This window comes from Astatotilapia calliptera, chromosome 2 (genome assembly GCF_900246225.1).
Source record: "Astatotilapia calliptera chromosome 2, fAstCal1.2, whole genome shotgun sequence".
Taxonomy (NCBI): Eukaryota; Metazoa; Chordata; class Actinopteri; order Cichliformes; family Cichlidae; genus Astatotilapia; species Astatotilapia calliptera.
Genome location: NC_039303.1, coordinates 14095253 through 14110352, shown reverse-complemented (window position 1 = coordinate 14110352; position 15100 = coordinate 14095253). Strand labels below are relative to the sequence as shown.

At 45.7% G+C, this 15100-nt stretch overlaps 1 protein-coding gene across 3 annotated transcripts in view; it reads right to left on the bottom strand.

The window, feature by feature from the left end:
• Positions 1-2971: 2971 nt before the first annotated feature.
• htr4 (5-hydroxytryptamine receptor 4) overlaps positions 2972-15100 on the bottom strand; it is a 159224-nt gene continuing 147095 nt past the window's right edge. For 2 of the 3 annotated variants that reach the window (XM_026185333.1, XM_026185309.1), the window contains exon 7: positions 2972-6946. In XM_026185333.1, coding sequence (XP_026041118.1) covers positions 6859-6946 — 88 coding nt within the window. In that variant the 3' untranslated portion in view covers positions 2972-6858. The remainder of the gene's footprint in view (positions 6947-15100) is intronic. The other variant, XM_026185317.1, reaches the window with a different exon arrangement.

The window sequence follows — 15100 nt, the reverse complement described above, 5'->3', positions numbered from 1 at the left end:
TTCAGAAGTATACATGCAGGAATCCTGCAGTCAGGCCACAAGTCTGAATCTAAAAGCTGAAGTAAATGAAATGAAATGAAACAGCTGAAGACGACATTTTTTCAGTCAGTTATTGTTAATGTCGGTGCATGCACACCTGCAGGATTCATCAGAAGCTGTGTTCAGTATTTAATGTATATGAATCCCTGTTTGTGAGCAGCTATTTGCTTTTCAGTTCTCTGTCCCCCCTGGTCCCTGCCAGAACCGGGGGGGCTGGTTCTGTTACAGCCTCACAGCATCGAGAAAAGTTTCCTCATGTTTCACCACAGTCAGGAACAGCTGAAGGGTTCTAACTAAGCATGCTGACCATCCAAAGCAATAATATAAAGTTAGAAATAAAATACGTTTGTGCTACATTCAAGAAAATTCCAACGATTAAAGCGAACCTGGAACCTCTGGAGCTGAACACGAAGCAGTGCTGAAGCTCTAAATCAGGGGTGTCAAACTTCAATGAGCTGTGGGCCACTGCAGGCACTGTTGTCTGATTAGCCACTTTAGTGTCCAAGTAGTACAAAACAAACATCCCAAACAAGAAAACACCCATAAATATTTCTGAAAATGTTTTGTTTTTTTCAAATATAACAAGACAAAACTGCAAACATGAATGCAGATTTTAACTAAATGAAGCCTTTCATTGAACTACCAAATAAACACATTGTTCCTCTCTGTCTGTCCAGACCACAGCTGGATCCACCTGATCCAGCTGTGGTGCCTTCAAAGACACAGCTGTTTAACCCCACTGTTGATCATGTTGTTTGATTCAGAGAACTCAAGAACCTTTGTAATAACTGTAACTGTAATGTGATTACTTGATCTAGTGTAATAACACCATCGCCAGCTCTGTCATGTGACCTGTTGAGATGATCTAACTAAGCTGTGGGTGGGGGGTTAAAGTCAACACCCCCATCATCTTTGTTCACACGCAGCGTGTCCTCATGAGCACAGGGTCTGTGGGTGGGACCGCAGCCTCAGATTTACAACCAAGGGGTGGCTGTAGCTCAGGTGGCAGAGCAGGTGAGCCACTAATCAGAAGGTCGGTGGTTTGATCCCAGGCTGCATGCCAAATATCCTTGGGCAAGATACTAACCCCATGTTTGCCTACTGGTGGTGGTCAGAGGGCCCGGTAGCGCCAGTGTCTGGCAGCCTCGCCTCTGTCAGTGCGCCCCAGGGCAGCTGTGGCTACAATGTAGCTTGCCATTGCCAGTGTGTGAATGGGTGAATGACTGAATGTAGGGTAAAGCGCTTTGGGGTCCTTAGGGACTGAGTAAAAGCGCTATACAAATGCAGGCCATTTACCATAATTATGAGACAATTTCATCTTACAGAGTAAGATGACCTGAAGAAAGTAACTAATTACGTTCTTCAGTGAGTAATTAAGTATCATACTCTTAAGAAAAGTAAAGAGTAATTAGTAATCCATTACCCCACACCTTGGCTATGACCATTAGTGAGTCCTCTGAGGGGACAGCTGGGACTCTTAGGCCAAAACAATAAGCACGCCTGACCCTCTGAGCTCTGCTACACCTGCACCTGTAGAGCTGGATGCACAGGTGTGGGAGATGCACGTGTGCCGAGCCCGGCCGAAGTATCACATGTCCACTGGCATCCATCTACATGAGTGTACCTGCAGCCCTGAGCACGTCTCATCGGCACTTTAAGGATAACTTTGAACTACCTGAGGAAACTTTTTTGGATAAAATTATTAATATAAACGTTCATAAGAGAGGGGCGATTAAAGAAATCTATGCTATATTATTAGATCTTCAATCTCCTTCTCTCTTCATCCTTAAAGCACAGTGGGAGAGAGACCTTGGGATGACTATAACAGATGAACTCTGGCAATCTTTTCTCCAGAGGGTACACTCTTCTTCGATATGTGCCAGGCATGGGCTCCTTCAATTCAAGGTCCTACACCGATTACATATCTCCAAGGAAAAGTTAGCCAAGTTCTATCCAGGAGCTGACCCTCTGTGTAACAGATGTGAAGCAGAAACAGGTTCGCTCCTTCATACCTTTTGGACATGCCCCAATCTTCATAACTATTGGGTGTCTATATTTAACACTCTGTCAGAGATGTATAACGTTAAATATGATCCTTCTGCTCTAACGGCTATCTTTGGGGTGATACCTCAAGACATCACTTTGCCAAAATGCTATTCGAATTCTATTGCCTTTGCTTCACTTATCGCAAGGCGCCTTGTACTTTTAAGATGGAAGCAGGAAGCTCCTCCCACACATGAACAGTGGCTTGCAGAGCTCATGAGGTTTTTACATTTAGAAAAGATGAGATATACACTGGCAGGTTCAACCACCAAATTTCTTAAGGCATGGAAGTCATTCCTGATGTACATGGAACATTTAAAATGACCACCTTATCATGACCGGATGCCATATCTCTATATCACTATCATAGTTAACTGTACACTGAATGTCCCTTATACATTTTATTTTTATATTTGTTTGTTGTTGTTTGTTTGTTTTTTTTGTTGTTTTGTAGGGGTTTCTTTGGTTTGTTTGTTTGTTTTCCTTCTCTATTTCTGTTATCTTTTGGGGTATTGTAAATACTGAACAGCAAAATACTGTATGTTCAATGTTTTGTTGTTAACATGCTGCTGTGACTGAAAATAAAATTTATAAAAAAAAAAGAAAAAGGATGACTTTGGTTTAAATGGTAAAACACTGAATGAGAAAGCAGAAGTGAGCAATACTTCCATTCATCACTGACTAGTGATGAAGTCTTGTCTGGGCTTTATCATCAAGTTTCAGTTCGCTAAACTGAAACTTCATCTTTATGAGCTTCACGTATCAAAAGGAAAGCGAGCTCGGCTTAGCTCGGCGGCGGTAACGAAGCGCTTTCATTACGTTTCGATCAGTCGACTGATGCCGTCTCTGTGTTCAGACTCACAAAGAAAATCAACAGCAGGCTTATCAATGTTTCTTTAATTCTCCTTTATCAGAACTGTCACATAGCAACAGAAACAAAGTCATACATATGTCAGCTCCCTGAAAGAGAAGCTTTTCTGCTCTTTTAATACATGAAAATACCCATTTTGTTCTGTCAAAATAAATACTGAAGAGTTTTATAAAAGTCATTTTGTCTCCTTTGGACAGGTTATGGGAGTTATATGTTTAGTTTATATACACATTCATGCTGCAGGCTGTGAACAGAAGTTAAAGAACCCGTCAGAGGTTTGGAACAAACCTCTGACGGGTTCTGCAGACGTGATTCAGAGAAAGAGGAAGACGCACCAGACGTGCAGCTGGCAGCTGCTGTTCACATCCTGCTGCATGCATACATTCTGCACTCTGCTGGAAGTCTTTATCCTGATTCTGTCAATGCCATCAATGAAAGATCCAGCTGTGTTTCCTATAAAGCAGGACTTGGACAGCAGCCATGAAATGCTGGAGCATGTGGGGGGCGTCCTCCGCCTGCTCTGCCGAGAACCTTGGTCCCAAGATGATGTGTGAGCTCACGAAAGCAGAACCTTGTTGATCGCGGTGGATAAACTGGAGGTTATGAACACACTGAAGGTGTAGTGCAGTCACAGCCCCTCAAGATAAGAAGATTTGTTGTGATTTTGTGTTTCTCTCTCTAAATGCTTTGAACAAGCTGAAATTTAACTCATCTGTTTCCTCCCTTTAACCGCAGGAACAAACTTTGTGTGGCCAGATTAATAAATACCCACTACATCCTGCTGCTGCCTGTGCTTTTAGGCTCTAGTGAGAGTAGAAACAGAGAGTAGAAACTGACCTCTGTAGTCACAAAGCCAAACATTAAACGAGCTCCTCTGCAGAACTCTGAGTGTGAGCATGCAGTGTTAATCCAAGGCTGTCGTCAGACTTGATAAGACCTACATGTTTCACACGTGGAGGTGTTTCCAGTTTGGCTGCATATCCCTCTGGCCTCACACTTGCTCTCCAAACAGACAGGTGATGCTTTTGGTCTGTTTAAAAAAAACTGTCCCATTAGAGTTTTTAAAGGTTGGAGAGCCCAGGTTTCCAACACACACAAGGACGGGCACCGACTGATGTCACAGAGAGACAGTTAAAAGGAAGACTGATGATTCAGAGACACTGTCTGCAGGGATGTTAGCGAGGGACGGATCAGCTGCTTAAAGCCAGAATTCACTTTAGAAGGAGGCGATGCTGCTGCTCGCCAACTGGCTCGGATTATCTTGCCCGCACGCTTCATGTCACCGATGCTCAGAACACTGGACGACTTAAAGATCAGCTGTGTGAGGACTCTGGTGCCACACTCATAATAACAATAACAATAAATGAGAAATCATTTTGAAAAACTGCACACTTCCTGTTTGGGATCCACATCAGGAACAGTTCAGGAACTTTTCATGACAAAAGCAGCTTTGAAGAATATTTTCTGTTTGCTAAAATCTTCACGGCCCTTTACAAACCTTTTGCCCTGCTCTCCCGCTCTCAGGGGCACTGGCACAGAAACAGGCAGCCTGGGTTGGAGCTGCACCTTCAGAGAAGCGAGCAGTGAGAACAGCATCTGATCCGGTTACACGAAATTACTCCAAATTGCAAAGGATTGTGGGCAGAGGTGGAACGCGTCTGAGCCCTGAAAGCCAACTGCTTTTCAATTTTGGAGAATCGATTGCAAGTACATTATGAACCGAGGTCTAACCACGGTCTGGGCACGCTGTTTTCTCATAAATTCTTATGAGTTGGTGTAAACACGGAACAATGAGGCCTTAATTTCAATGTCTTTAACATTTAAAGTGATTCTCGAGTCCACAGATACGCGTAGGAACAAAACACGCCCGCGTTACCGGCCTCGCCGTGCATTTGCAGGCCAAAGCATAACCGAAAAACTGTGTTTATGACCACGCTCACCATCTGCACATATCCAACTGCAGCTGACATCCACCCGTGTGCCGGAGCAGCACGGGTGGATGTCAGTCTGGGAAGTTGAACGTGGTTGGATATTTCCACTTAGCCATCTCTGATGATGAGTAACTACCTTTCCGTGTCAAGAGCTCCTCGTCTGTCTTTGTGTTGCAGCATCAGCGCTCAGCAGTGTGTCCCTCTGATTAAGAGATCTGAGAGGACTGCTTGCCTCTGCCTCTGTATGACATCAGCCTTGGTCTCTGAATTTTGTTGCTTTACAGATATCTTTTCATTAACAGCTCTGTGCAGTGAGAGGAATGTTTTTTATCAGCAAAAAAAGAAGAGCCAGAAACAAGAAGTAGAATTAGCTGAATGTGAGAGGCGAGCCTGCTCCAATGTTAAACTTTCATGTTTGCTCACAGTCAAACCTTCAATCGTTTTTTTGTGAAGAACATTTTGACCAAAAGAGGACCACAAATCTCCACAGTAAGCAGATACTAAGCAGCCCTGGAGTGACCTGGGTTCGTTGGACTGTCACGACCACAATGTTAGCAAAAAGGGCCAATTTAAATCAGCGGCAGAGAAGCTGCGGCAGCAACATTAATTTCATCATTGTCCCGCCAAAGCACAGGATCTGCCTCTGGAACGTGCTTCTCTTTCGCCTCCTGCTATTTTCTAACGCCGTGTGTGTTTTGGAGCTGGGTCACCATTTAACCGGGTGTGTCAGACCTGCCACCGACTGTAAAATGAAGATGTACACGTCGCAGAGCTGCAGTTCGAGCCTCACATGCCCAAGTCTCTCAGCCACCTTCAGCACAAGTGAGGGTGATAGGGGACGAAAGCAGTGACATTCATGCTCTGGTGAGTTTACTTTTAACCGGCGTCCAGCGTGTCGTAGTGCTCAGAGACTCTAGAGGTGCTGGGCCGCGTAAAGCTTCCTCGACTCGAGGCCTTTACGCACCGAGCGCGTTGCAAAAAACGAAATTTGGAATTTTTCACATGCTGCGATTTGTTACCAAATGCAGCGATCCGATTGGTCAGACTCAGTTTAATCTGGAAAAACAAACGGGACAAATTCATCGTGTGAAATGACACGGCTGATGTGTGACAGCCTTTAAGCCGATTTCTTGTGCTAATGAGAAAAAACACAACAGCAGCAGCAGGAAGAGTCCTGCATGGAGGCACGCAGGGAAACAGACGTGACTGCGAGCGGTCGGCTTGTTCAGGTTTCATGAGTGCAAATGCTTGTTTATGCAGAGGGGACGTGGTGCGTCAGGGTGGGATGGATGTAACACGGGCTGAATCCCCTTTGAGAGCCTCACAAACACCTCTGACAACACCGAAATGACCAACACTTCCAATCACTCATTGCAGCTCTCACTGTGGAAGAGAGACAATCACTCAGATGGTGGCGTATGAGCACAGCAGCCTCTGTAATAATGCACTTGGACAGTTTAAATCAAGGCTTAAATGCAACCTTATGCTCTCGGCCGAGTGAGGATTCATGAGACTTTGTGTGGATATTCGGAAAAAGCAGTTAGAAACTGAAACACTTGGTTTAAAGGCTCATTTACAGGGACATCGTGGAAACAACGCAATCACAAACGGGTCCGTTGAGTGTCATCGGAAAGCTTTGGCCACATGATTCACTTCCAAGTCATTAATCACATTCTCCTACAGACGCCACTGCCATGTGTGGTGGCCAGCGGCCCACTGATGACATCGCCGTCCTGGTTCTGCTCAGTGTCATCTGGCCTCTGCAGACGACAGAACCAATGCGACACAGCGCTGGCTTTATATGCTCGCCTCACGGGCGGGTCAAGTCTCGGCAGAGCTTTGAAACCAGATGGCCCACTGGCAGTGCCCCGCCCCTCTGACACACCGCTAAAGTCCTGCTGGGCTCTAGATTCGTAGCATCGATGACGGATTTCAGCTCCAGATGTGTGAAGGCGGCGGTGTCCGTGCCGTTGGTCACAAGCAGGACTCGTGAGACTCTATGTGGGTGTGCAGGGACTTCTTCTCCTGCTCTGAGTGGTTCCCATTGTGGAGCACGCAATACCTGAAAACACAGACGGAGGGAGTTAATTTAACAGGCAGAAAGAAGCAGCCTCCAAAATGACAAATCTGTTCCACTATTCACACAGCTTTCAGTGTCTGCTGAGGAGCACGTCACGGCTGTAAGACCATTCAAATAAGCAGAATACGGAGAATAAGGAGCGCATCGAGAGGAGGAAAGAGCTTTCAGTGAGTCTGTCTGAAACACTAAACCAGCACACATGCACAGGCTTCTGCTTTACTGTTGCATTTATGCTGAAAGCTGACACTGACTGGGCCACCACAAAAATCCATGAGCTCATCGGAGCAAAAGTGAAACACCTGAAACGTGAAGGAAGGGTCTGAATGAGAAGTCGGAGCTGAGTGGATGAGATAAGTGGTGTGGAGTTACATTAAACCATCTGCAACCTGACCAACACTCAGAGGAGAGGACGGGAAACCCGAGCTGGACTCAGATGAAGCAGCTCTGGGACTCCAACACAAATAAATAAGAGCAGTCACACACAAAAGGAAAAGGCACTTTCTAATTAAAGAGAGAGGGACGTCAGACCGGGGAGTGATCTCAGCTAACGCCTTTTATCGTTGTCATAATGGGAAAAGAAGTGTTTCAGGAGCTTTTTAACGCCGACAGCAGTCAGACTGGGAGGACAGTGTTCACCAGCTGACCTAAAACACACTCCATCTCCAAACCAGAGCTAAATACAAGCGTGAAACCAAACTGCTGCACTTCATATCGATATAAAAATGAAATAATGAGAGGAGCTGGAGGGAGCAACCATCTTTAAACACGTGCAAAACCAATGAGATGCAGACTCAGAAAAAAGATCACCTAAAATAAGTTTCATATTAATGTAGACGAACGTAATAATCGAGCACGCTGTTGTGGTGTGCTGCATTTTCAGCTGTGAATCAGCTGAGAGTATTATTATTAGTATTACTGAGAAGAGAAAAAGGAAACATCAATGAACTTTAAGTTTGAAAAGGCCAGTGAAGATGTGCCTTCTGCAGCTAATAAAAAACAGAGGTGTCTGATATTAGAAAATGACCCAGCTGGGAGGAGGTCCCGGGTTCAATGTGAGGGCTGACGTTCAAGTGCTCAGTCTCGTTCTGAACGCGCTGATTCCAGCATGATTTCCTCCTGCAGCCTGGAGCTGCTCACAGCACAAAAGATCCTTCCAGCAGGAGGACTCACAAACCTACAGAGAAAACTCAGGACCCTGCTCCAAGAAATGTGTGTGCACCATGTGCGGCACCTGTGTGCACGCACTGTGTGCACTCACAGGTGTGTGCATGCACAGAGTACGTGATTGCATACATGTTTTGTGTACGTAGACAGTGTGCGCGCAGGCTAAAACTATTACGAGCTGTTTACGCAAACACCCCGGCCCAACACACTTCCTGCCGACTAACTGGCCGTGAAATGCGTCTTCCAGACAGCCGCGAACATTTAAAGCTTCTCAAATGCAGACAGCTGCACATTCTCGTCATAGCACTACTCCAAATTGCTGCCACATTGCGGCGTTCAACCCTCGCCAGCCTCACTGAGGGGGGAACAAAGATGCTGGCTGAATCGGGACCCTCACTTTGATTCCAGGGGCCCCCTTACCTGCCAGCGTCTGCACTACAGATAAAGTTCAATAGGTACAGGATGTGACATCATCAATGGATCACCCTGTGGGTATTCAGTCTAATTATTAATGTGTTTATGTGAAAGAGGCGGAGTTTACAGTACGTAACCAATCAGGAGCATGGACAGGTGTACAGAGAGCAGAGTATTGTAATTATATAACAGTTGCCTTAAGGTGCATTAATATCTTTAAAGGCAATAAACACTAAAAAAACAAAGGAAGATAAAAGGAACATATTAGAAAATGTTCCATATTCACTTAAATGAAAAGACGTGTAAGACAGTTAAAGTTAACCAGTCTCAGGGGAAAAATTATTTCAGCATTAGTTTTATTTTATTAGTCATTTTTAGAAGAGTAAATATGCTCAGTTATACATTTTATATGAGTGAAACATGTGGTAGGCTTTGTAGTGTCTCACACAGTCAGCTGTCATCTTCAGTGACTGTGGTGGGGATGAGATGGAGTCAGTGTGTGATGAATGTGGTCACGGTGCCAATTACACTCGATTACCTGCAAAAATCACAGGAATTCAGTTCAAGCTCAGAGGTCTGAAGCAGAAATTCCTCCACCCACAGTGACGTAGTCGCTAAAGCAGCGGTCCCCAACCCCCGGGCCTCGGACCGGTACCGGTCCGTGAGTCGTTTGGTACTGGGCCGCGAGAGTTGAGGCTCTGGTGTGAAATGTATGATTTTCAGGGTTTTTATCGGTTTTCAGCGTTATGTTGTTATCGTTTTTATCGTTAACTCGGTTTTCCTGGGTCTTTTCACGTGTGTTATGAATAAATCTTCTTTTTTTTCGGTACCGGTACTAGTTTTATTTTGTTGTATTCATCCGCGACACCTTAAAGGCCGGTCCGTGAAAATATTGTCGGGCATAAACCGGTCCGTGGCGCTAAAAAGGTTGGAGACCGCTGCGCTAAAGAGCTGACCCCAGTCTCACGGATCGTTCGTGATCATGGCGAGGCTGCGGTCCTGTTTTCACTAAGGTCTAAGGAATCCTCCAGGAACCTTTGAACCACAGAGCTGAACCTGAAGCATCCCTCCTGCTTCACCTTGCATCCTCGGGTTTGCTGCCGGTTGTTTCCTGGCTTCTGCTCCTGGATTTCAGGCTGCAGGTCTGGTTTATGCTCAGTTCAGATTTGGTTTTTCTGTGAGCCTCAGACTGTGGCAGAGCTTCTGTGTTTTTTGTTTCTCCACATTGCCGTTAAATTAGAGCTCGCCTTCTGTTTGCCATCGCTGCCTTCGACACCCTGCAGACACGTCCTCGTGTCGCATAGCTGTGGATCCTGTGGCAGCGAGCCGTCATGTGAGCAGACTGTGCTTTCTGCTTTGCTGCACAGACGTCAGTCCAGCTAGCACCTTTGTGAAACAGCCCAATCAGATACAAGGAAACCAACCATAATGCATTAACATGTAACAAGCAGCAGTTTCATTCATCAGAATCAATGAAGCATCCCAGTGTTTCGTTGAAAAGCTCAAACTGAAGAAAACTAAAAGCTCAAAAAACCGCTCAGCTCTGCACGAACACAGACAGCGGTGTTCAGACAGCGGAAGTCGACAATGCACTTTCATATCTGGAAGAAGTGAAACTGTGGAAACGGATCCGTCCTGTGTTTAGCCGAGGCTTTGTTTGTACACAGCTGAGCCAACGGGCCAACTGGCAGAGCAGGACGGAGAGGCCGGGGAGGGAGACACGAGGCCCGGATCACAGGCAGACTAAACATTTCTGCACATTCTGGGCACTGGTGTGGCCAGCATTCATCTTGATGAAGTGCCCTGAGCAAAACTTTGAACGTGCTAAGCAACGGACATGATGCCCCGTGTGGGCGGGAGTTGAAGACGAATATCAGCCAGATAACGTAGAAACACATATTTCATACGCTGTGATCTGGACTGTGTCACACTTACAGAAAATAAACATTTTCTCTGAGCTCACAGGAAACTTCAAGTTCCCGACTTTCCCGATGCTGATGAAAACAGCGAGCATGCACATCTGCGGAAAAAGGAAGAGATGGTGGCATCGTTGTGCCTCTGTAGAACAAACTCTGGGATCGTCTCATTTTTCATTGATTTTCCTGCTGAAATCAGAAGAAAGTTTGTTAAATTGAATAACTGAATTTAGAGCCAAGAGTTTCAGTAAGTGTCGCCATTCGTCCTCGTGTTCTGTGTCAGCTTATTAATGCTGTTAAAGCTCATCCAATCACTGTGCACCTGCTCTGACACTCACAGTTTCACGTCAGGCGTGCAGCAGTAAATAAATCACTCTGAATGTCGTGGCATCTTTCAAGAGCACAAGCAGGGATGGAGGCAAACCCAGCGTCATGCAGCACCTTTGGGGGGGCGTGGCCAGTCTGGCGTGGTAAACTGACGCATGAATAACAGTCTTTCTAAGGCTACATGTTTCTATTGTTTCACCTGTCATTTAACGTTGTCAAGTATGAAAGCCTCAAATCGCTGCGTGCCGCGGCACATTTTAAACCTCACGTCACCTTTGCAGTTTAATTTACAGGCTCAGGGATGCGCTTTACTCAAGCTCTCTCAAACTCTTCTCTTGTTTTAATTTCAGGTTACTGCAGACACACAGGTGTGGCCCCACGTTCTCTCCACCGTCTGTGACAGGAACACATCTGCTGATGGTGAGGATCACCAACCCTCACCATCGAACCGAACCGATGTTGCTCAGCAAATGCTGAGATGTTCTAGCATTTGAAGCAGCCAGCGTCTCCACAACGATCCAACCCCACGGACGGCCGCTTGATGTGTCGTCCCTGCTCCGTTTCCTCCAATCACAGGTGATCGTTACAATCAGGAAGCTCTGTGTGTGTGTCTGTGTGTGTGGTCTGTTTCTCCCCAGTTTAACTGTTAAGAAAGCAGAAGTGAGTCTTGAAAACACGTTGGGGCGCTGATAAAGGCGGGGGAGGTGTGTGTGTAATAGATTTGAGGGGAATACAATAGGCAGGAATTTGAATAGGAAAGAGATTACGCCGTATTGAGCTAACCGAAAAGAATGAGACGGAGAATTTTATGCAAAAATTATTCAAACTTCACGCCCACGAGGAATGGCTGTTTCCATCTCAGATACAGTCTGGCATAAGAAATATGAGTTTCTGAGAGGACTGAATACGGAGAGGAAATATATTCTACATAAAGCACTGATGTGAACTCCTTTGACCTTCAGGAAGATTTATTTGTTACTATGCAGGTAAGCACGAGCACTCCGAGCACGCAGAATGCCATCACCTCGACAGTAGTAACGCCAGTTTGGGAACAAAAAGAGGTGATAAGGAACTCATTTACAAAGCACCACTGGAAGCAAACTTTTCCCTCTGAGCTGGAAGAAGAAGCCAAACTTCCTGAGTAAAGCTTCACTGCTTCAGAGCCAAAAGGAAAAGCCTGAAAGTGCTAACACAGCTGACGTCAGGTCTGCAGAGGGCATCAGAAGTTTGGACTTTCATAGGATTACATCTGCGCACGTTTTTAGAAAGGATTCGACCTGCCGCAGGTAAACAGACACAGGAAATCCTGGAGGTACGTGCTGTCTGCACAGCCATCGAGCACCATGTCTTGTACATGCTCTGAAGGATGACGGTTAAGGAAAAACCGACGATGACTGGAATTTTCTGCTCAAAGCTCACAGAAGCTAAAAAAGAGAGGGTAAAAAGGGCCAAACAAAGCCCCGTCCCAGCTCATTTAAACCTGCACAGCTCTTTCATGATGTTTGAATCGATGCTTTTAACAGCAAGTAGAAAGACAGCGGCTGTGTTCCCGGTGCCACACACAGCTTCAGCTTTTCCTTTATTTCTCCTTGTTTATCGGTTCGATTAAACTCATTTCAGCAGGAAATACACCTGTGTCTACTAAAGAGCTCATCCTGGACCAGTCCACAGAGACATTTAACAACATCCTGCAGAGATGCTGCCACACATATAACACAACTCATAGAACTCAACACAAACAGAACAAAACTCTACATTTAAACAGGAAGTTAAGTAAAAGAGGAATATATTCAGGAGCAAATAAGAACTGAGCACCATGAATGGAGCTGACGACGCCTGTGAGAGCTCATTAATCCAGAAGTGTTCCTTGGTGTGTCTGCAGCTCCTGCCTTTTGAACCTCCAACCAGAGATGGTCCTCTTTGGCTCCCCAATTTTTTCAGAGGATCAGATCAGCCAGGCAGCGCGTCAAACCAAAAAGATTGTCGCTCATTTCCTGGGACACACCTGCTTTGGCTCCTCTCCTCTGGTTTCCACTCAGGTATCAATTTCAGGATCCTCCCATTTGTCTAAAAGTCAGTCATGGTCTCCAACCTCTCACACGCCTCTCCAGCTTACAGGTTCCTCCGGTCAGCTGGTCGGATGCTCCTGACTGTCCCCACTCTAGATTTGGCCTGCTGAACAGCATCCAAACATCCTGTGGGCTCACTGTGTCTCCTGCACCTCTTTTAGCCACGTCTTTATAATGAGTGTTTCCCTCATGTACTTGTACCCAGTATAGGTGTCTTTATAAAAGCATTTAATCTGAGTCACTCATGCTTCATTTTAATCTTGATCACCTGATTAAAAACCAGTTCTGTGGTCTTCATGAAGCTTCAACTTTAAATCAAAGAAGTACAGACTGCAGCGCTGAAATGAAATGTTTATGTAAAATATGGCTGCGACTCATTAAGTCCAACAAAGTGGAAGCAGCAAGTTTGACAGAGATAAAGCAGGAGGTGTGTGTGTGGTCAGCGTTCCCTGTTAAAGCTCAGACAGCTCATCAGCATGTTTCACCCTGCAGCGTTTAAAGCCGAAAACAATAAAGCGCAGAAACGCTGCTCAGAGTCTAATCAGCTGCTGCGAGGATGCCTCCTCCGGGCCCGACATGCACATCGAAACACACGATGCATCACTGTCTCCCACATCTTCTCTGCCGTCATGGTGCTAGCCAGCTCCCCGCTGAGCTGCGTGGGATTGAAGCGCAGCTCGCTGTACGCGGCATCACTCTGCAAACGGAGCTGAAGACAGCAGCTGAACTTCATTTTTTTCTGAGAGGCGACCCTGACCATGTCAGTGAGAAGCAGCTTCCTGAAACAGAACAGCTACTCATATGAACAGTGACACAAACCAGCCAGTCGCCGGCATGCCTTTATCTGTTCTTTGCAACAAGTTTAATTGCACAGAACAGAACTGCAATTCTGCTTTTTGCTTGAAAGTCCCAGAACCACTTAAACAGGCTCTTATTCTGAAACATCTGAAGGTGAACACTCAGTGCTTCACTGTAAATGTCACACCTGGGGTCCCACTTGACCACTCACTGAAATCTACTTCCTCAGCGACCTAACCAGGTGTGCCCCGCCTCTCAACCCATCACAGCTGGGGCAGGCCCCACACCCTGTGACCCCCAATGGAATAAGCTGAATAAACTTCACAGTAAATAAAATATAGACAGAAAAAATGAAAAAAAAAGTGTAAAAACTTAACATGAAAATACAGACCTTCTTATTAAAAATATAATAAACAACCAGCCACATTTTCTTTGTGTCACTGGTTTTTAAATGGTGTAACAAAATCTCAATGAATGAGGCAGCGAGGGAAAGAGCAAGAACCGGGACCTGGTCCAGCACCGAGCCTGCAGGCGAGAGCTCCAGACATGACTCTGAAACGCTAAAGTCAATAAACCCGATTGATTTGAGCTGTTTATCATAACTCAGTGTTAACTATAAAACTCAAATAAAAAGCAGTGATTTATGACACTTTCATTTGTCCTCATAAATCACTCGAAAGGCGGGGCCAAAGATCTTATTTTGGCACAAACAGGTTGGTATTCCTCTCTTCTGTTGGTGGTCATGAAGCGTACTGATGGGATGGAGGCACATGCTGCTACTTATATGAAGAAGTCAGTGTGGAAGCCTCTGAGCAGATAAAACACACCTAAAAAAAATATATACACACTCCTGCACAGCCCGATGGTCCTTTGGTTTCTCAGCTCTCTACAGTGAGCCACAGTCTAAATCAGAGACGCTGGAGGCGCGTTGAGCTGAGGAGCACCAAGGCTGAAAACACTCACAGGCAGGAGGAGGGGGAAGAATGCAGGCGGGTCGCAGGGAAGTAAACACAGCACATGTGCATGCTTCACTGCATCTATACATGCATGCATACTGTACACAACATGGGGGTGGCTGAAAGATGCTAAAAATATACAAGCAGAGCCGTCTGAGCTTCCAGGTGACTTTCACATAGTGTGTGTGTGTGTGTGTGTGTGTGTGTGTGTGTGTGTGTGTGTGTGTGTGTGTGTGTGTGTGTGTGTGTGTGTGTGTGTTTTCTAGGAATGAGAGTGCTGGCTCTCAGCAGATCAGAGGTTTGATTATTTTTGGATGACTGACTTCTGCAGCGTTCCTCGGCTAATTGCCTACATGACTGGAATGAGGACAAAAAAGCAGCGTGTGTTTGCACGTGTGCGACTGCACGTACACACTGCTTTAAAACAACGAGATAGAATTACTTTTATAAATACTCTACTCCTTTTTGTCACTACAGATCCCTCAGCCCCAC